At 42.2% G+C, this 23179-nt stretch overlaps 2 protein-coding genes across 7 annotated transcripts in view; one reads left to right on the plus strand and one right to left on the minus strand.

The window, feature by feature from the left end:
• Window positions 1-7230, minus strand: part of SKA2 (spindle and kinetochore associated complex subunit 2) — a 36988-nt gene extending 29758 nt beyond the window's left edge. For all 5 annotated transcript variants that reach the window (XR_620105.5, XR_004743318.3, XR_013535691.1 and 2 more), the window contains exon 1: window positions 7177-7230. Coding sequence is in view for 2 of the 5 variants with exons in the window: in XM_002748165.7 (XP_002748211.1) it covers window positions 7177-7209 (33 nt within the window). In the remaining 3 variants the exon portion in view is untranslated. The remainder of the gene's footprint in view (window positions 1-7176) is intronic.
• Window positions 7231-7567: 337 nt separating this feature from the next.
• The window catches only part of PRR11 (proline rich 11), a 32759-nt gene continuing 17147 nt past the window's right edge, over window positions 7568-23179 (plus strand). Inside the window, exons 1-2 of one of the 2 annotated variants that reach the window (XM_002748166.6) lie at window positions 7568-7872; window positions 20008-20140. In XM_002748166.6, the coding sequence (XP_002748212.4) occupies window positions 20013-20140 (128 nt within the window). In that variant the 5' untranslated portion in view covers window positions 7568-7872; window positions 20008-20012. Of the gene's footprint in view, window positions 7873-16758; window positions 16855-20007; window positions 20141-23179 lie in introns of those variants that run through there. The other variant, XM_078373667.1, reaches the window with a different exon arrangement.

Raw genomic sequence — 23179 nt, forward strand, 5'->3', positions numbered from 1 at the left:
TTTTTTAATTAGCAGGGAGTAGTGGCACATGCCTGTGGTCTCAAATACTTGGGAGGCTGAGACAGGGGAGTATCATCTGAGCCTTGGGAGGTCAAGCTGCAGTGAGCTATGATAGTGCAACCTGGGTAACAGAACAATACCCTGTCTCAAAAAAGAAAAGAAAATAGGCAAAAGATTTTAAGACATTTCACTAAAGAAGATGTACCAACTACAAATAAGCACATGGAAAGAGATTCAATGTCATTAGTTAAGGAAATGCAAACTGAAACTGCAATGGGGCACCACCACACACCTATTAGAAACCCTTCTAACAGCTTCAAAGTAAAGCCGATATTTTTGCACCAACCTAATACCAAGTGTTGATAAGAATATGGAAAAACTAGAACCTAATCAATAGCTTTGGGAATGCAAAATATTACAAACACTTTGTAAGATATTTTAGCAGTTGCTTATAAGATCAACCAAACTTCTTTTTTCCCCAGTGATACATTTATCATGCTACCAGCAATCCCATTTCACTATTGATTCAAGAGAAATAAAAACATTTTGTCCACACAAAGACGTACTCCAGCCCATGGTGGCTCACTCCCAGAATCCCAGCACTTCAGGAGGCTGACGTGGGAAGATCATTTGAGCCCAGGAGTTAGAGATCAGCCTGGCAACATAGTGAGACTTCATCTCTACAAAAAAATTTTAAAACTAGCCGGGTGTGGTGATGTACACCTGTAGTTCCAGCTCCTCAGGAAGCTGAGGTGGGAGGATTGCTTGAGCCTAGAAGTTTGATGTTACAGTGAGCTGTGATCATACCACTGAACTCCAGCCTGGGTGACAGTATGAGACCCTGTCTCTAAAGAAAAAGGAAAAAATATTGTTAAAAAAAATTAAACAAAGACATTTGGGAGGGCAACACAGGAGGATCACCTGAGCTCAAGAGTTCGAGACCAGCTGGGCGCAGTGGCTCATGCCTGTAATCCCAGCACTTTGGGAGGCCAAGACAGGCATATCACGAGGTCAGGAGATTGAGTCCTTCCTGGCTAACACAGTGAAACCCCATCTCTACTAAAGACACAAAAAATTAGCTGTACATGGTGGTATGTGCCTGTAGTCCCAACTACTTGGGAGGCTGAGGCAGGAGAATCGCTTGAATCCAGGAGGCAGAGGTTGCAGTAAGCAGAGGTCATGCCACTGTACTGCAGCCTGGGCCACAGAGCGAGACTCCATCTCAAAAACAAAAACAAAACAGTTTGAGACTAACCACAGCCATTTTTTCATAATAGGCAAAACATGGACATGATCCAATGTTCATAATTGGTAGATAAAGACTGTGTGATATTCTATACAATGAATACTACTCAGCAATAAACTGTCCAACTACTAATACGTACAACATGGATGAATCTCAAAGTGCTGTGCTAAGTGCAAGAAATGAAATCTCAAAACACTGTGCTAAGTGCAAGAAGCCAGACACAAAAGATTGTATAATGTATGATTCCATTTACATGAAATTCTAGGAAAGGTTAAACTAGAGATCAGTGGTTGCCAAGGAGTTTGGAAAGAAGAGGTTGACCACTAAGAGGCACCAAGAGGTCTCACTCTGTTTGTTGCCCAGCCTGGTCTGGAACTACTAAGCTCAAATGATCTTCCCACCTCAGCATCCTGCATAGCTGAATCTACAGGTGCACCACTGTGCCTGGCCACAAAGGAGCTTTTTGTAAAGTGACAGAAATGTTCCATATCCTGGCTATAGTGGTGGTTACATGACTGTATATATTTGTCAAAACTCATCAGTTCACTGGGCATGCTACACCCCTGTAGTCCAAGGTACTCAGGAGACTGAAGTGGGAGGATCGCTTGAGCCCAGAGTTCTAGGCTGTGCTACATTATGATTCCACCTGTGAATAGTCACTGACCTCCAGTCTGGGCTACACAGATAGACTTCAGCTTTGCTTAACAAACAGCTTGCTTACTTTTATTTTATATAATTGTATCTCAATAAAACTCATTTTTAAAAAGTGATGGATCCACATTATTATATCTCATAATTACAAGAATAAACTGTAAAAGAAGATCTCTTAGGTTTTAAATTCAACTATTCCCTAGACAATACGTTAAATTAATACCAATTAAGATTTGGAGGACAAGGCACAGTGGCTCACACCTATAATCCCCGCACTTTGGGAGGCCAAGGCAAGAGGACTATTTAAGCCCAGGAGTTCAAGACCAAACTCAGCAACACGGTGAGACCCTGTCTCCACAAAAAAATTCAAGAAAGTATTAGCCAGGCATGGTAGGACACATCTGTGGTCCCAGCTACTCAGGAGGCTGAGGAGGGAGGACTGTCCAAGCCTAGGAGGTTGAGGCTGCAGTGAGCCATGACTGGGCCACTGCACTCCAGCCTAGGAAACAGAGCAAAACTCTGTCTCCAAAAAAAAAAAAGACTTGGGACAAGTAACTTTAGGAAAATTATACAGCAGAAATTGTTTTCATCACAACCAATTCATCATAAAACTCAAATGAAACCGGGAGCCACAGTGGCTCCGGCCAGTTGTCCTGGCGCTTGAGGAGGTGAGGCTATGAGCAACAAAACTCAAATAGGCCAAGCTGAGCAACAAAACTCAAATAAAACCTATTTTGCCAGAACCTATCCAAATATGTAACAGAAAGCAACAAATTATAAAGTATTTTCAATTAGACAAACCATAACTACTTAGATATAAAAAATATTCTCTTGACGTGTATCATAACACAGTAAAATAGTGAGTTTTTAATTAAAGTTATTTTCAAATTATGACTTTCTAAAAGATACACTATTAGTAACATTATACTTTTCAGCAACAAACGTTGTGATAAATTATTCACTGATACTGAAGAAAGATGTGAGGTAAGAATCAAAATTCTGATGTGCATCCTGCTTTCAGATGCTTTGACAATACTATTGCACTGCTAGCTGTAAAGTACAGTAGTGCAATAAAGTCAGAGCATTCGTTAGCAGTAATAAGTAGGAAAGAAACACAAAAGCACCTTGCATCAGTTAAAGCTTCAGTGTGAAACGAATTTAAAGTAGGATTGCCATTTTGAACAGAAAACATCCAAAACCAAAAAACATTTATATTCAAAGTTTTTTTTAAAAGGATAAGACTTAAATATCAAAGTAATGTTGCTTATTGATGCCTAATATACAAATTAACATTCAAACAGAAACATGCATTGATGTAGAAAGGAATGTTGTAAATATGCCCTAAGCTTTAATAGTCATTAGAATGGGTATTGTTGGCTGGGCACGGTGGCTCAGGCCTGTAATCCCAGCACTTTGGGAGGCCGAGGTGGGTGGATCACGAGGTCAAGAGATCAAGACCATCCTGGTCAACATGGTGAAACCCCATCTCTACTAAAAATACAAAAAATTAGCTGGGCATGGTGGCGCGTGCCTGTAATCCCAGCTACTCAGGAGGCAGAGGCAGGAGAATTCCCTGAACCCAGGAGGCGGAGGTTGCAGTGAGCCGAGGTCGCGCCATTGCACTCCAGCCTGGGTAACAAGCGCGAAACTCCGTCTCAAAAAAAAAAAAAGAATGGGTATTGTTAATACTTGAGGATTGGTAATAACAAAACCGGTTATAATTACTACTAAGGCAAAGTTGTAAAAAATAATTCTGTTCTCTGCAGAGATATTGGTTAGCTCCTTCTGCAAGGCAATTTACTAATTAACTGCCACATAAAACAAGTCCTTTGAATAAAAGTATCAAAGAAAACAAATGGAAAGTAAAATAAGTTTCTCAATCTCTACCTAATCTAACACTCTGGAATCTAACCCACAACACAAAGAAAACACAAAAGCACTTACCATCTTAGGCTTTTTATCTCGAGTTTACTAAAGGCCATTATAACAATGGAAGGGAATCAATGTACTCTAAACAGGACATGAACCCTATCTAAATGAATACTATCCAAGGGGATTTTAAAATTTTGGTTAACTCCTGAAATCTTAAATATAGCCAGAAAGCATCCCCATTTTCTTCAAACTTAGAAATATCAAGAGAAAATGATAATAGGGGGAGGTGGGACTGAGATTAAAGTAACAAGTTTCCTCAGTTCCAAGCTAATTAACATTCTAATTTTTTAACAGACAAGAACCCAATCAGAAGTCAGATGTAAACCCGGAAACAGAAATAGTATCATAGTATCACACTGTATTACCTTTTGTGTGTAATCCCTAGTAGTTTCAGGAAAGAAGGCAGCTAAACAAATACCACTCTATCAATAAGTGAAGAGGAAAAAGAGAACAAAAATTGCCCTACAATAAGCTTATTCTCCCATTAATAATGTTGATTGATGCAAAAATACATTTCCATTATTTTCGCCAACATCTCTTTAAACGGTCCAGTTCAACTACTTAGTCGAATTGAGCCTACTAAGAAATGTACTCATATTAAGGACAGCTGAAATATGTGTCTTGGTGTCAAATCCCAGGCCACATAACTCAAATATCAGGATGTTTACCTCTAGTAGCTAAGTATCAAGTTTATAAAACAAATTTAAAGAACAAGTGTTTTCTGAATTGGAAGTTATTACAAACAAGAAAAATGTGAAAAAAATTTAAGGTATCAACAAAATTAGGATAAACAATTTCTTTTCAAATTAAGTATTATGTATTCTCTTTTTATAAATTAAATAGTCAGTGCTAGTTCCTTGACGAATCCTTTATTAATTGATGTAAAACCAAAAATCAGAAGATAGCACAGGAAATCATTTACCCTTAAAATCTTAGAAACTAAGCTGGTCCACAAGCATAACATTTTTTTCTAAAAACACACAGCAAATCTGAAGATGAGATGCACTTTTTTCTGCTATCAAGTCTCAAAGCAGTAATATTTAAAGCCATGATAAAAATTCATTTTTAAATCCTAATAATTATGGAAACTAATGAACTGAAAGGGAAAAAAGCTACCACTAATTTACTTGCAAGGATGTAAGAAAGGAAAAAACCTCATTTCTTTTCTTCCTGTCTTCAAAAACAATTTAAAAACTACCCCATCATTCAAACAGTATCTAAAAGTTTAAATGTCTGGCTACCTCATAATTTTCTAAAACCTACTTTTTCAAAATGTTTACTTCATTTTTGTTCACATAGAAGATAATTTGTTCAATCTTAGGAAGTCCTATGAGAATATTAACTGTATTGCGAAAGGCCAAAGTTTAAAAATTAAACAGCCAACTTGAGAAGCAAACAACCTGTTAAAAGCAGAATTGGCATAATTTAGCAGAAATATCTGTATCAGTAGGGAGGAATTCAGAATGGGAGAAAGGCAAGATAGTCTTAACATTTAAGCCTGTTCACAAAATCAAATTACAATACTTAATATTTTGTTCTTTAAAAGACGATAAAAATAATAGAACTAAAAGTTCATTATTACACATGTGAATATCTGCAGGAAATTCTTCCTTCTTCCCTGCCATTTCTCCCTATACTTCTCCAACTCCACACACGATGCACAAAGAAAATTTAAATACAAAATGTTAAAAGTAATTGAAAGCCTTAAAATTAAATTTGCATATAGAGGCATTCCAATTTTTTAGCACATCAGAAGAAGTTATATCAAGGCCTCATTTTTTCTAGGGTGGGAATGGGGTGGGTGGGTGAGGTTTCTTCCAGGATAACCACACGTCCTTTCCGAGGCAGAAGTTAGAGACCTAAGATTTAGCTTGGAGAAACCAGGGTACGCACAAACGATACCTAAGTAGTAATGCCAGGGAATGGCATGCGGAGGAAGGACGGATTACAAATGAAGAAGAAAGAAGTTTCTTACTTTTTTTTAAACTTAAACTTATTTTCTTTCTTTTTTTTAGGCGTCTCGCTCTGTCGCTGGGCCCAGGTGCAGTGGCACGATCTCGGCTCACTGCAACCTCCACGTCCCGGGTTCAAGGGATTCTCAGTCTCCCGATAGCGGGAACTACAGGCGCACGCCACCACACTCAGCTAATTTTTGTATTTTTGGTAGAGACGGGGTTTCACCATATTGGCCAGGATGATCTCTATCTCTTGACCTCGTGATCCGCCCACCTCGACTTCCCAAAGTGCTGGGATTACAGGCGTGAACCACCTCACCCGGCCAATCTTATTTTATTTAATAGGCAAGCAAACAAAAAAAGAGAGGAGCTCAGAGGCAGGCGCTTCCTCCGAAGTCCAGGTTTCTAAGGAAAGCAGCCCAACCTGGAAAAAAAAAAAAAAAAAAAAGATAATGCAGGACGAAAAGGACTGAAGACAGAACTAGGGAAGTAAGAGGAAAAAAGCGCGGGCGATCCAGCTGGTAATTTAATGATAGGAGGAAGGGAATAAAGAGGGCGAATGAGGGACAGATCCTTAAAGAAATCTAGAAGGGCAACCCCCCCAACTGGGCGCCCGGAGAAGGCCAAACACGCCAGCAACAACGGGAGTGCTTTCTAATTCTTTGCTCCCGTTTTCTACTTTCACATATGAATGAAAGTGGACAACTCCAGAGCAGGGTGACTTTCCTGTCCCAATCCCGCCCGCGCTCCAGAAAAGGAGCTCGCGGTTCCGAGCTCCTTCGCTCACACCTCTTCTCTCACCCAAGGACTGCCACCTCCAGACCAAACAGAAACGGGTCTAGGGGCTTCCTTGGCCGTTAGGAAGTTGTATATACAAGCCTAGCATCCTTTCTCAGACTTTCTCCTCCCGCCTTTGAGAACGTGAGCGAGGTCGGCGCTACAGGGATTTCTCCCCGCCCCGCTCGGTTTATTCCCCACCCCACCCTCTGTTCCCCTTTCTTGGAGTGTGAACCACCTCTCCCTTCTTGGGACTCTTAGGGACGGTTCCAGTCACATTTTTTTTTTTTTTTTTTTGTACAAACACTGAATGCGGTCTGCACCGGGCGCAGTTCCGTGAGGGGTGTAAATCTGAGGGAAAGGAACGAGGAATTCCAAAGGCCCCGCACCCTCAGCGTCTCCCGCCATTTCCCTGACGAGTTTCCCGGATGTAACCCCTTCCCCCGCAGCAGTTTAGACACCACGGTGGCGGCTCCCTTTGGTGCAGGAGGAGGGAACTCGAGTCTGGTCCAGCCTCCGCTGCCCGGAGTTTCCGGCGACTCCAATTTGTGCCCCACCTTCGAGGCCATTGGGGAAAAATAAACTACCCAGTAGATCTCCTTACTTTGCACTCACCATCAGTTCCAGCTTATCGACCTCCGCCTCCATGTTGAATAGTTGACATTCCTCAGACCGCGGCGGCGCTTAAGCCGCAAGCCATACTAGCATGGAGGGCCTCCATTGGACAGCTGTCACTCAACGTCTCGCACTCATTGGCTCCTCCGTTCCACCGGCTCCCGCCCATTGGCGACTGGGTAACGCCCTTCTACATGAGACACATTTTCCTGTTGGGCAGACACATTTTCCTGTTGGGCAAAGACACAAGACGCCGCAGGAGGATTGGCTGCTGTGCACATTTTTTTTTCCATTGGCTGCCCCCTCCTCTCTACTTTCAATTTTATTGTTAGGGCTCAGCAGAGAAGAGCTTGCGATTGGTGCAATCGAAAGAAGAGCCGACCAATCACACGAGAGCTTCCGCCGACAGCAGAGGGGACGTAACACACCTTCTTTCCTCTCCTGCTTCCCCTCCCCTTCTCTCCCGACTTCCCCTTATTCATACCAGAAGCGCCTCAGCTCTGATTGGCCAGGACACTGTGCTATCTCAGCCAATCACAAGCCAGGCTGTGCTCCTACACTATCCGAAGAGCGAATCATGCAGAAACCGTGTCTACGATTGGTCCCTCCCTGACAAGTATTTAATTTTGAATTTTTCTTTATGGCGTGGGAGAGGCTACAACCCGGACTCCATCGACTCCCCCGGCTCTTAGACTAGTAAGTGCAGGGATGATTATTTCTTTGTTATCCAAGCTCGCGTCTTGAGTAGCTGAGCCTGTTGCTGCTTGTGTTTTTACAGTTTAAGGAGTTGGGGACTTTGGCTGGACACGGAGGGGAAATGGAAAAAGGAAGAGGAGGTTTGGGGCTGGGGAAGAAGTGCTCGGCCTGGCTTCATCTTAAGCATACTTCTATTTAATTAACACTAAGCAAAATATGTTTTAGAGCAAAGCATCTGCCTTCCTTTTGAACACTTCTTTACATGTTTACTGCTCAAAGTCACAGATCAGCGACATCCGCATCTCTTGGTTGCTTATTACAAATGCAAATTCTCGGGGTCCACCCAGATTTACTGAATCAGAATATGCATTTTAACAAGATTTCCCTCAGTGATTTCTATGCACATTAAAGTTTTAGATGGTACGTTTCTTGACTGGGAATATTACTATGTTACTCGGTATTGTCTGACATTCTGTTAGAGTGTCAATTTTAAAAGTGTGTCCTGTTTACTGAGTGCCTAATACTGTGCGGGTCGAGACTTTAGGGAGCTGCAGAAACAAGACAGGAACAAAAAGAAAAAAAAAAGCTTTTTCTTTTTTTTCTTTTTGCAAAAACAGCATAAAATGTAAAATTAAATATAAGTAAGTACCCGGAAATAATGCTATGGGTGTTCAAGAAGAATCAATTGGGCTGGGCGTGGTGGCTCACGCCTGTAATCCAAGCAATTTGGAGGGCAAGGCGGGTGATCACCTGAGGTTGGGAGTTCAAGACCAGCCTGACCAACATGGTGAAACCCCGTCTTTAAAAAAAAAAAAGAAGAATAAATTGAACTGGTAATGGAAATTAAGCAATCGAAGGCTATTTATGGAGGAGTGCAAGAGACCTCCATAAAAATGTGTTTTAGAAAGATGGCAATGAAATGCAACAGTCATTTCTGTTGTTGCCACAGCTTTGAACGTACCCCAGAGCAAATAACTCTTTTTTTTTTTTTTTTTTTTTTTTTTTTTGAGAAAGAGTCTCACTCTGTCGCCGAGGTTGGAGTGCAGTGGCGCGATGTCGGCTCACTTCAACCTCCGCTTCTCAGGTTCAAGAGATTCTCCTCCCTCAGCCTCCTGAGTAGCTGGGACTACAGGCACATGCCACCATGCCCAGCTAATTTTTTTACTTTTACTAGAGACGGGGGTTTCACCATGTTGGCCAGGATGGTCTTGATCTCATGACCTCCTGATCCACCCTCCTCGGCCTCCCAAAGTGTTGGGATTACAGGCATAAGCCACTGCGCCCGACCATCACTGCCGTTTATGTAAGTCAGTTTCATATGGTTTAACCTAATATATTGGTGAAAAGGGTCCAGTGTTTGTCTACTATCTTTCCTCTCAGCTTCTGACTTTGAACATAGAACATAAGCAGCTAGATGTCTTTATATATCCTATTGTCACTCCTATAATCAGATCCACATCCCCTAGACAGTTGCAATAGGCTTATAAGTGGTCTCTTTGCCTTCAGTCATGGTCCCATAAATCAAATTTCCACAATGCTGCCAAAGCATTCTTTCTAAAAGACAAGTATGAGCATGACAGTTATCTGCCTAAAATCCATTATTGTTTCTGATGTCTTGGTCCTTATCCACCTTCCAGCTTCATTGATCCCAAACAAAACTTTATGTTGCAGGATATGCTTTAGTCACAATGAGTCCTTTCTGTGATTCCCCTGACATAACTTTCTGTGAAATGTTTCCATGTTATTCCCTCTGATGAGATGAGTCCTCCCCAGGTCCACCTTAACCTAGCCCCTTCATCGAAGCTCAGCTTAAGGAAAACCGTTTCCAAAAACCTCAACTCTATGAAAGAGTTATGTACCTTTGCTTTTTTTCTCCATTAACATATACATTTCCCATCATAACCCATACCATATTATATACCCATTTACTTTCTGCTTACCCATGTCTCCCCACTATAAACTCTTGGAGGGTAGGGATGTGTCTTGGTCATCTTCATAGCGAGTTATCACTATATGTTGAATTAAACTTAACTTCTGTATTTTGTTTTATTTTATTTTATTTTTTTTTGAGACGGAGTTTTGCTCTTGTTACCCAGGCTGGAGTGCAATGGCACGATCTCGGCTCACCGCAACCTCCGCCTCCTGGGTTCAAGCAATTCTCCTGCCTCAGCCTCCCGAGTAGCTGGGACTACAGGCACGCACCACCATGCCCAGCTAATTTTTGTATTTTTAGTAGAGACGGGGTTTCACCATGTTGACCAGGATGGTCTCAATTTCTTGACCTCGTGATCCACCCACCTTGGCCTCCCAAAGTGCTGGGATTATAGGCGTGAGCCACCGCGCCCGACCTAACTTCTGTATTTTAAAAAATCAGATATAGTAATCTCAAGCAGTAAAAAAAAAAATCATAAAAAAAAAATGATAAAACTTACTGCCTGCCAGGAACTGTAAATACTTTACATGATTTACTCATGTACTCCTCAAAACTTTCAAGTAACTTCCTGTTAATATTATTAAATTGTGCCAGGTGCTGTGGCTCACGCATGTAATTCCAGCACTTTGGGAGGTGGAGGCAGATGGATCACGAGGTCAGGAGTTGGAGACCATCCTAGCCAACGTGGTGAAACCCCATTTCTAAAAATAAATAAATAAATAAACAAACAAACAAACAAACATACATACATATATATTATTAATTCGCAGGGGAGGAAACTGGCACAGAAAGGTTAAAAATCTGTTGAAGGTCATAAATAATTTATGACAGTATAGTAGAGCCATGATTTGAACCTATGCAGTATAACTCCCTGGTCCTCATCCTTAACCCCTACAGTATACTTCCTCTTGTTTTTTGTTTGTTTGGTTGGTTTAATTTTGGGGGCGGTTTCTGAGGCAGAGCTTCATTCTAACTTTTATGTTTTTAGTAGAGATGGGGTTTCACTGTGTTGTCCGGGTTGGTCTCGAACTCCTGACCTCAAGTGATCTGCCCGCCTTGGCCTCTCAAAGGGCTGGGATTACAGGTGTGAGCCAGCATACCTGGCCTATAATATTGTCTTTATTATTGCTTGATTTGTTACCAAGAGCTCCAGATATAGTTTTCTGGTTCCTTAGCCTAAAAATCTTTTCTTAGTGAAAAGAGGATATAAGTAAAAATGAGAGTAATTTCTAGAGATCGTAGAATTACTTAGGATATATTTATGTTGTTGTTTTTTATTTTTTTTATTTTTTTATTTTTTTGGAAATAGTTTCTTGCTTTGTCTTCCAGGCTGGAGTGTAGTGGCGCAGTCATGGGTCACTGTAGCCTCAAACGCCTATGCTTATGCCAGCCTCCTGCCTCAGCCTTCGGAGTGGCTAGGACTATAGGTGGGCCACCACTATGGGCTTTTTTTTTTTTTCTTTTGGTAGAGTTGAGATTCTCACTATGTTGCCCAGAGTGGTCTCAAATTCCTGGACTAAAGGGATCCTCCCACCTCCACCTCAGCTTCCCAAAGTGCTGGGAATTACAGGCATGAACCATCGCCCCTGGCCTGTATGTTTTTGTTTCTAATGATTTTTCAGATTATTTGAGAAAGCAGTGTAAGAAAAAAATTAGTTTTAAAAATACATAGGCCAGGCACAGTGACTCACGCCTGTAATCCTAGCACTTTGGGAGGCTAAGGCAGGCAGATCACCTGAGGTTGGGAGTTCAAGACCAGCCAGACCAACATGGCAAAACCCTGTCTCTACTAAAAATACAAAAATTAGCTGGGTGTGGTGGCACGCACCTGTAGTCCCAGCTACTGGGGAGGCTGAAGCAGGAGAATCGCTTGAACCTGGGAGGTGGAGGTTGCAGTGAGCCAAGATTATGCCACTGCACTCCAGCCTGGTGCCTGGTGACGGAATGAGACTCTGTCTCAAAAAAAACCAAAAAACAAAAATTAGCCAGGCCTGTTAGCATGCGCCTGTAGTCCCAGCTACTTGGGAGGCTGAGGCAGGAAAATTGCTTGAACCCGGGAGGCAGAGGTTACAGTGAGCCAAGATCATGCCACTGCACTCCAGCCTGGCCAGGTGACAGAGCAATACTCCATCTCAAAAAAAAAAAAACAAAAACAAAAACATAAGGGCTGGGTCCAGTGCTTCACACCTGTAATTTCACCACACTGGGCGGTTAAGGCCAGTAGATTGCTTGAGCTTAGGAGTTTGTGACCAGCTTGGGCAACATGGTGAAACCCTGTCTCTACTAAAAATAGAAAAACCAGCCAGGCATGTGGGTGCACCCTTGTAGTTGCAGCTACTCAGGAGGCTGAGGCAGGATTGTTTGAGTCCAGAAGGTCAGGACTTCAGTGAGCCAAGATCGTACCACTGCACTCTAGCACGGGCAACAGAACAAGCCCCCGTCTGAAAAAAAAAGGAAAAATGTTTTAAGGAATCACAAAAGAATGAGTTTGTATTCAATGTTAACAATTAAAATCTCACCTAATCCAGCAAAAAGAATGTGTAGGTCTCATTACCCTTTTGGAAAGGGGATAAGTATATATATTCTAAGCAGAGGAAGACTCCTATATACTCTTTCAATTTGGGCAATTATCCTCTGGAAAGTACCTAATGCTTTTAATACAGTAATGATACTAAAAAAAAAATCCTGTGGCCGGGCGCGGTGGCTCAAGCCTGTAATCCCAGCACTTTGGGAGGCCGAGGCGGGTGGATCACGAGGTCAAGAGATCGAGACCATCCTGGTCAACATGGTGAAACCCCATCTCTATAAAAATACAAAAATTAGCTTGGCATGGTAGTGCGTGCCTGTAATCCCAGCTATTCAGGAGTCTGAGGCAGGAGAATTGCCTGAACCCAGGAGGTGGAGGTTGCAGTGAGCCGAGATCGCGCCATTGCACTCCAGCCTGGGTAACAAGAGCAAAACTCTGCCTCAAAAAAAAAAAAATCTTGCTTTTTTGAGTTCTTGTTCTAACTGAGGTAGAAATTTGCTATTCTCCACTTTTGCAAGAGCTGTGATTATTTTTGGGTGGAACAACTATCTAGGAATTATTTCAGACTGCATCTTTCTACCTTGACAGATTTAGCATAGTTCCTTATTCCTCTGCATGTGCCAATTACTGTATTTAATTAGCAGGAGATTAGATAGAAGTACTGACCAGGTCAGACACACAGACACAGACACAGACGTGCACACACATACACACACACACACAGAGAGAAGAAAACATGATTAATTCCTAGACATCTTTTTTATCAAAAAATAATTCCCAAAATGACAGACATTGGCTTGTGTAGGACTCTTTGGAATTTGAATGCATAGACATTGGAACAGCCACCAGGAAAGGACTAGAAAGAGATGGCCCTGTTTCAGAATAGTGGTACTCAATTTTTCCAGCTAATGGTACATACCAAAGTTTAAACATCAAATACACTACTAGCGTTATTATTATTATTATTTTTGAGACAGTCTTGCTCTGTTGCCAGGCTGGAGTGCAGTGGCATGATCTTGGTTCACTGCAACCTCTGCCTCGCAGGTTCAAGCAATTCCCTGCCTCAGCCTCCTGAGTAGCTGAGATTACAGGTGCATGCCACCATGCCCAGCTAATTTTTGTATTTTCTTTCTTTTTTTTTTTTTGAGACGGAGTTTCACTCTTGTTACCCAGGCTGGAGTGCAATGGCGCAATCTCGGCTCACCGCAACCTCCGCCTCCTGGGTTCAGGCAATTCTCCCGCCTCAGCCTCCTGAGTAGCTGGGATTACAGGCACGCTCCACCATGCCCAGCTAATTTTTGGTATTTTTAGTAGAGATGGGGTTTCACCATGTTGATCAGGATGGTCTCGATCTCTTGACCTTGTGATCCACCCGCCTCGGCCTCCCAAAGTGCTGGGATTACAGGTGTGAGCCACCGCACCTGGCCTAACTTTTGTATTTTTAGTAGAGATGGGGTTTCACCGTATTGGCCAGGCTGGTCTTGGACTCCTGATCTCATGATCCACCTGCCTCAGCCTCCCAAAGTGCTGAGATTACAGGCGTGAGCCACCACCCAGCCTACAGGCCTTATTATAATTGAAAAGAAACAACACTAGACACAGTGGCTCGCACCTGTAATCCCAGCACTTTATGAGGCTGAGTGGGGCAGATTACCAGGTCAAGAGATCAAGACCATCCTGGCCAACATGGTGAAACCCCATCTCTACTAAACAGACAAAAATTAGCTGGGCATGGTGGCATGTGCCTATAGTCCCAGCTACTCAGGAGGCTGAGGTAGGAGAATTGCTTAAAGCTGGGAGGCAGAGGTTGCAGTGAGCAGAGATGGAGCAACTGCATTCCAGCCAACAAAAAAAATGGCAGTCCAGTTTAAACCACCCTTCTGTAATCCTGACTCCCAGTTGTCAGAGGCAACAGTATTAAGTCTTCTAATTATTTCTTCTGGTATTTGCCTTCATATTTCTAAGCAATATTCATACTATTATTTCATGATTTTTTTTTCAAGTTTAGACACTATATAAATTTGGACAAATACTGACATTTTCTCTCCTTCTTCCCGGTATACCTACATCATCATTTTTGTTTAAATAAATAGTCAATGCTTATACTTTTTTTTTGAGATGGTATGTCACTCTGTTGAACATGGTGAAACCCCATCTCTACTAAAAATACAAAAATTAGCCAGGCATGCACCTGTAAACCCAGCTACTCTGGAGACTGAGGCAGGAGAATTGCTTGAACCCGGGAGGCAGAGGTTGCAATGAGCCGAGATTGTGCCACTGCATTCCAGCCTCAGCGACAGAGTGACACTCTGGCTCAAAAAAAAAAAAAAAAAGAATTCTAGGATGGGGCTGGGCATGGTGTCTCATTCCTGTAATCCCAGCACTTTGGGAGGCTGAGGTAAGAGGACTGCTTGAGTGCAGGAGTTTAAGACCAGCCTGGGCAACAGAAAAAGAGTGGGGGAGGACCGTGAAGGGTCGGATGGAAGACAAAAGGAGGTTGCTAGGGGAGAGTTTCAGATACTAGGGTTCCCAACCAGTGGACTCAGCCTTAGATAGAAGTTTCCAATGGCATTTGTCTATAGAAGGTCCTGACCATACAGGAGTTCAAGACCAGCCTGGCCAACATGGTAAAAATGCATCTCTACTAAAAATAAATAAATAAAATTAGCTGGGCCTGGTGGCGTACACCTGAAATTTCAGCTACTCTGGAGGCTAAGGCAGGGGACTCGTTTGAACCTGGGAGGCGGAGGCTGCAGTGAGCCAAGATCATGCCACTGTACTCCAGCCTGCATGACAGACCAAGACCCTCTCTCAGAAAATAAAAAGAAGATCCTGACCATAGGTAACTTTTTTTTTTTTTTTTTTTTTAGGCAGCCGCAAGATTGCTCCTTCCTAGGAGGCTCTCTCCTTTTTTTTCCTTTTCTTTCTTTCTTTTTTTTTTTTTGTTTTTTAAAGACAGGGTTTCACCATGTTGGTCAGGCTGGTCTTGAACTCCCGACCTCAGGTGATCTGCTCACCTTGGCCTCCAAAGTGCTTGGATTACAGGCGTGAGCCTCTACACCTGGCCTTTTTCTTTTTCTTTTTTTCCTGAGGCTCTCCTAAATATCTTCCTCAGAGTATTTTTATCTTATGGTTTTGTTTCATTGTTTATGTGCTTGTTTTGGAGACAGGGCCTCCCTCTGTTGCCCAGGCTGGAGTGCAGTGGCACAATAAAATTCACTGCAGCCTCAAGCTTCTAGGCTCATGTGATCCTCCCACCTCAGCCTCCTGAATAGCTGGGACTACAGGCTTGTGTTGTTTTAAGTTAAACAAACAAAAAATCAGTCCTTTAGACATCCTGTATGTTTAATAATTCCTGCTTCACCTTCCTTCATTATTTCAGCAGAAGAAAAAGTGATATAATAAAGATGAAGTCAACCAACTATGGTGTGTTTTCTAAACCCCTAAGGAAAATTAAGAGCTTCTCTTTTATTTTTTTTTATTTTAGTATTTTTTTTCTTTTTGAGATGGAGTTTCGCTCTTGTTACCCAGGCTGGAGTGCAATGGCGCGATCTCAGCTCACCGCAACCTCCACCTCCTGGGTTCAAGCAATTCTCCTGCCTCAGCCTCCTGAGTAGCTGGGACTACAGGTGCACACCACCATGCCCAGCTAATTTTTGTATTTTTAGTAGAGACGGGGTTTCACCTTGTTGACCAGGATGGTCTCGATCTCTTGACCTCATGATCCACCCGCCTCGGCCTCCCAAAGTGCTGGGATTATAGGCGTGAGCCACTGCACCTGGCCGAGCTTTTCTTAATTATCAAATTGGAACCTGATAGTCTAATAAGATGGTATCAAGAATCTCTACTTCTGGCTGGGCATGGTGACTCACGCCTGTAATCCAAGCACTTTGGAGGCCAAGGCGGGCGAATCACCTGAGGTCAGGAGTTCAAGACCAGCCTGACCAACATACGAACATGGTGAAACCCGTCTTTAAAAAAATTTAAAAAAGAATCTCTCCTTCTAGAAGGGCTGTGGATAGATGCACTGCCACCATTTGCCATTAGGGGTGTCCTCTGCAAGTCTTGGAACCAAACCAGTGCTCAGTTTTTACAACCTGCAACAGGGTAGTGGGGGTTCATCAGCCAGTGGAATCTGAGCTCTGAGCAAGTATAGTGCTGCATACCAAGTGCTGAAAGGTTACTGAGTGAACAAAAGTGGAATGAATGTGTATTTTAAAGGCCAATTGTTCCCATTCAAATCTGAGTTTGAAGGGAAAGAGGCCCAGACCTTGAGATAATTGTCAGTTCTGCTACTTGAATAACAACATCTTTGTTCCTCAAGTAACAACAACTAAAACCAGCAAAGCCCTTCTGGAACTTCAGCTCAAACCAGCTGTGACTTAATTTTCTTCAGAAAAGGATCCAGACTGAAATGTGAATATACTAGATAATGGTTTTGTTCTGTTCTTCCATTTTGTACTACAGCTACAGACACCATTTTATTGAAGGTTTCCAAAGGGTTCACTTGGTCACAATCAAGGTAATGGTAACACATATTTAATGGTAATATATTTAATGTTAAATTGATCATTATGATATATAGATATATAGATGTATGTTACCATATAGTTTATTAGCATGTATAGCATCTTAGAACGGATTATATATATGTATATACACACATACATATATACACACACACACACATACATATATATATATATATATATATATATATATAATTTTTTTTTTTTTTTGAGATGGAGTCTTACTCTGTCGCCGGGCTAGAGTGAGACTCCTGTAATCCCAGCACTTTGGGAGGCCAAGGTGAGCGGATCACAAGGTCAGGAGTTTGAGACCAGCCTGACCAACGTGGTGAAACCCCTTCTATACTAAAAATACAAAAAAGTTAGCTGGGCATGGTGGCTCATGCCTGTAATCCTAGCTACTCAAGAGGCTGAGGCAGGAGAATTGCTTGAACCCAGGAGGCAGAGGTTGCACTGAGCTGAGATCGAGCCACTGCACTCCAGCAGTCTGGGCAACAGAACAATACTCTATCTCAAAAAAAAAAAAATTCACTTTATTTTGACAGATCCTAATTTGCTCTTACTGCATCAAGTGGCATTGCCACTTAATTTTTTATTTTTTAACTTTTAAAATGTTATTTTGATTATTTTTAAATTGACCAATAATAATTATACATATTTTTGGGGTACATAGTGATGTTTTGATACATAAAATGTATAGTGAATAGATCAGGGTAATTAGCATATCTATCATCTCAAACATGTATCCTTTATTTGTGTTAGGAAAATTCAATACCTTCCTTCTAGCTATTGGAAACTAGATAATATATTATTGTTAACTGTAGTCATCCCACAGTGCTGTGGAACACTATAAGTTATTCCTCTTATCTGGCTGTAATTTTGTTACTGGAAAGGGGTCTCAATCCAGATCCCAAGGGAGGATTCTTGAACCTCATGCAAGAAAGAATTCAGGACAAGTCCACAGAGTAAAGTGAAAGCATGTTTATTAAGAAATTAAAGGAATGAAAGAATCGCTATTCCATAGGTAGAGCAGTGGCATGGGCTGCTCAACTGAGTATACTTTAGTTATGTCTTGATTATATGCTAAACAAGGGGTGGATTATTCATGGGTTTTCTGGGGAAAGGCCAAGGATTTCCCAGAACTGAGGGTTTCTTCCCTTTTTGGACTCTATAGGGTAATTTCCAGACATAGCCATGGCATGTGTAAACTGTTTTGGAGCTGATGGGAATGTCTTTTTGCATGCGAATGCCTTATAACTAGTGTGTACTAAGCCGTATAATCCCAGCACTTTGGGAGGCCGAGGCGGGTGGATCACGAGGTCAAGAGATCGAGACCATCCTGGTCAACAAGGTGAAACCCCGTCTCTACTAAAAATACAAAATTTAGCTGGGCATGGTGGTGCGCGCCTTTAGTCCTAGCTACTCGGGAGGCTGAGGCAGGAGAATTGCTTGAACCCAGGAGGCGGAGGTTGCGATGAGCCGAGACCATGCCATTGCACCCCAGTCTGGGTAACAACAGCGAAACTCCGTCTCAAAAAACAAAACTAGTGTGTACTGAGCAGTAAGGATGACCTGAGCCTACTTTGATTGCTCTCTTGGTTTTGGCCAAGTTCTTTACTGCATCTTGTTTTATCAGCAGTGTCTTTGTGACCTGTACCTTGTGCCAACCTCCTATCTCATCCTGTGACTAAGAATGCCTAACCTCCTAGCAATGCAGCCCAGCAGGTCTTAGCCTCATTTTACCCAGTCCCTATTCAAGATGGAGTCAGCTGGTTCAAAGGCCTCTATTTTGTATCCTTTAACAAATCTCTTCCTATCCCTCCTTCCTCCCCACTTTTCCCAGCCTCTAGTATCCTCTGTTCTACTAGGTAATGCTTTTATTTTACATTATTTTATTTATTGATTTATTTTTTAGTTGAAATCTTGCTTTGTCACCCGGACTGGAATGCCGTGGCATGATCTCAGCTCACTGCAACCTCTGCTTCCCAGGTTCAAGTGATTCTCTTGCCTCAGCCTCCTCTGTAGCTGGGACCACAGGCACATCCCACCATGCCCAGCTAACTTTTGTATTTTTAATAGAGACAGAGTTTTGCCATGTTGTCCAGGCTGGTCTCAAACTCCAGGCCACAAGTGATCTGCCCGCCTCAGCCTCCCAAAGTGCTTGGATTACAGGCGTGAGCCACCATGCCCAGCCTAAAATGCTTTGAAATAACTGTTTTAAGGCTCACACCTGTAATTCCAACACTTTGGGATTATGCCACGGGGTGTGGTGGCATGTGCCTGTGGTCCCAGCTACTCAGGAGGCTGAGGCAGGAGAATTGCTTCAACCCGGGAGGTGGAGGTTGCAGTGAGCCAAGATTGCACCACTGCACTCCAGCCTGGGAATCAGAGCTACACTGTGTCTCGAAAAATAAAATAAAATAACTTTTAAAACACCCATGTCTTGATTTGGGGTAATTGTTATTTCATTTTACAGTATGTTACCTATTTAATCTAGTCTCACACCACAGCATAGCAGAAAGAACATGGAAGACTTACAGGTCTAAACTTTATGGCATTGTATTGACAGATTGTCGAATCTTTCTTACCCTCCGTTTATTCTTCTGTAAAAATGGGAATAAAAATCCTCCTTGTGAGGGATAATACCTTGCAGAATAGTGAGGGTTAACTGAAAAGATGTCTGTGAAGATGCCTAAAAGTAAAGGGGTGTTGAATAAATGGTTAATGTTTCTTCATCTTACTACCAACTCCACCTGTCACAGTGGATGCTTAGTAGATGCTGCTGATAAAGAAACATATTATTTTAATAACTGACTGTAACCCAACTACAACCATTTTCACTACTATAAAGAAAGGGAAATTCATTTGACTTAATGAAGAAAAGCAACACAAGCAAACCAAACTTAGAGAATAATATAATGCCAAGACTGAGATCTCCCAAGAGATAGTTTAAATCTGGGTTTACATTTTCCTCTACTTCAGGGCTCTTCTGAGATGTTGGTAGTGACCTATTTCTTAACCAAGATGGTGTCTACAAGGGTGTGTTCATGGTATGATAATTCATTGAGCTATATACTTAAGATCTGTATATTTTCTATATGTATATATTATTCTTCAATTAAAAATGTAAAAACATTTCTCTGCAGAAACCATGCCCAAGTTCAAACAACGAAGAAGAAAGCTAAAAGCCAAAGCCAAAAGATTATTGAAAAAAAAAGAAGCCTCTCACGTTCAGTCCAAGCTAATTACACCTCCTCCTCCACCACCCTCACCAGAAAGGTAAGGCATAACGTGGAACAGAAAAAAATACTAGAAAGATCTGATCAGTTTAAGATAAAGTTTCCAGATTTAGCAAATAAAACTAGAAGGTGCACTTACTCATGCCTATAATCTTAGCACTTTGGGAGGCTGAGGCGAGTGGATTACCTGAGGTCAGGAGTTCGAGACCAACCTGGCCAGTGTAGCAAAATTCTGTCTCTACTAAAAATACAAAAACCAGGGATGATGGTGGTTATCTGTAATCCCAGCTATTTGAGAGGCTTAGGCAGGAGAAATGCTTGAACCCAGGAGGCAGATGTTGCAGTCAGCCAAGTTAGTGCCACTGCACTCCAGCCTGGGCAACAGAGCCAGATTCCATCTCAAAAAAGACAAACAAACAAAAAAAAGAAGGCCCAGTTAAATTTGAATTTCAGATAAACAGTGAATAATTTTTTCATATAATTATGTCCTATGTGATATTTGGAATATATCTATACTAAAATTATTCATGCTTTATCTGAAATTAATTTATTTTAATTTTGATTTATTTGTTTATTTTTGAGATTGAGTCTTACTCTGTCACCTCAACTGGAGTGCAGTAGCACAATCAAGGCTCACTGCAGCCTCGACTTCCTGGGCTCAAGTGATCCTCCCACCTCAGCCTCCCAAGTAGGTGGGACCACAGGTGTGTACCACCACACCTGACATATTTTTTATTTTTTGTAGAGATGGAGTCCCACTAGGTTGCCCAGGCTGATTTCAAAATCCTGGGCTCAAGCAATCTTCCCAACTCAGCCCCCCAAAGTGCTGGGATTACAAGTGTGAGCCACTGTGCCCAGCCTGAAATTAAATTTTAACTGGACATCCTGAATTTTACTTGGCAAACATCATTTAAGAGTTCTATAGGAGCCCAGGGAAAACTTCCCCTTCCATTTCTGAAGGTTCATGGAAAAATCAACTGACAAAAGGCAGATTAATCAAAGAAAAGACATACAGATGTATTGATGTGCACACAGGGGAAAACCACAGAGGGATTACCCCAACCCTTCAGTGGGGTTCAGTACCTTATATATCATCTTGAGGTTGCAGAGAGAATGGGAGCTTTGATTGTGTCAAAACAGCTTATGGGAGGTGGAGAAGAGGAGGCCTGGCTAGCAAAGGTGGTCTTGTTTGCAGATGAAACCTCACAAGTAGCAGCCCTCACAGACAATAGATGGTAAATGTTTCTTTCAGATCTTTAAAGGTGCCAGGCTCTCTGTGAATCTTTTCTAGATCTGAATGGACAAGGGAAAGCCTCAGAGAAAATCTGACTGCATCATTGCAGATTTTCTTTACAGATGCAAATCTCTCCCACCAGAGACAACTTCACAGCTATTCCTATATTTATAGTCCTTCTGCATACCATCCTCAACTGTGTCAAGGACATCTATTGTGGGGTGAAATAATTTGGTTTCTGGCCTGGCACAGTGGCTCATGCCTGTAATCCCAGCACTTGGGGAGGCCAAGGTAAGAGAATCAATTGATCCCAGGAGTTCAAGACCAGCCTGGGGAACATAGTGAAAACCTCGTCCTCATCTCCAAATAATAAAAGTCAAGTTATAGCACTGAAATGTCCTTTGATGTGATTAAAAAAAAAAAAAAAGATAGAAAAACAAAAAGAAAAATAAAATTAAAGTTAAAAAAAGAGAAATATTTCGGTTTCCTTCACTTCATTGAAATGAAAATAGCAAGGAATTATATTCAAATGCAAAGTAACTACTTTTTTGCTTCCTTGTGAATTCAATGGCATAAATCTGGCAACTAAATAATGAAAGAAGGGCATAGGACTGCAATTGCCAGACAGGTTCTCCTTGTCCATTGCCCAGAAAATGACAGTTCACTGAGACAGTGGACTTGCACTAGAAAAAGAGCTTGATAAATGCAGAGCTGACAAAGTGACAGTCTAGAGTTTCTTACTATAATCAATTTCCCAAAAAATTCACAGACTAGGGTTTTTTAAGGATAATTTGGTAGATAGGGGGCTAGAGAATGTGGAATGCTGATTGGTTGGGTCAGGGATGAAATCATAGGGGTCAAAGTATGTTCTTCTTGCTGTCTTCAGTTCCTGGGTAGGATCACAGAACAAGTTGAGCCAGTTTTCCAGTCTGGGTGGTGCCAGCTGGTCCATCAGAATGCAGGCCCTAAAAAATATCTTGGGCCAGATACCAGGGCTCATACCTGTAATCCCAGCACATTTAGAGACAAAGGCAGAAAGATCACTTGAGCTCAGGAATTCAAGACCAGCCTGGGCAACACAGCAAGACTTTGTCTCTATTAAAAATTAAAAATAAGCCAGGCGAGGTGGCTCAAGCCTATAATCCCAGCACTTTGGGAGGCCGAGGCGGGTGGATCACGAGGTCAACAGATCGAGACCATCCTGGTCAACATGGTGAAACCCCGTCTCTACTAAAAATGCAAAAAAATTAGCTGGGCATGGTGGCACATGCCTGTAATCCCAGCTACTTGGGAGGCTGAGGCAGGAGAATTGCCTGAACCCAGGAGGCGGAGGTTGCGGTGAGCCGAGATCGCGCCATTGCCCTCCAGCCTGGGTAACAAGAGCGAAACTCCGTCTCAAAAAAAAAAATACAAAATTATCCAGGCATGGTGGCGCATGCCTGTAATCAATCCCAGCTACTCGGGAGGCTGAGCCAGGAGAATTGTTTGAACTCCAGGAGGTGGAGGTTGCAGTGAGCCGAGATCTGGCCACACTCCAGCCTTGGCAACAAAAGCAAAACTCTGTCTCAAAAAAAATAATAATTTTTTTTTTTTAAGAAGAGGTTTCACCATGTTGGTCAGGCTGGTCTTAAACTCCCAACCTCAGGTGATCTGCCTGCCTTGGCCTCCAAAGTGCTTGGATTACAGGCGTGAGCCACCACGCCCAGCCAATAATAATAATAATAAGTTAAAATTATTATCCAGGCATGGTGGCATGCACATGTAGTCCCAGCTATTCAGGAGGCTAAGGTGGGAGGAATGCTTGAGCCCAGGAGATCCAGACTACAGTGATCTATAATTGTGCCA

This window comes from Callithrix jacchus, chromosome 5 (assembly GCF_049354715.1).
Source record: "Callithrix jacchus isolate 240 chromosome 5, calJac240_pri, whole genome shotgun sequence".
NCBI lineage: Eukaryota > Metazoa > Chordata > Mammalia > Primates > Cebidae > Callithrix > Callithrix jacchus.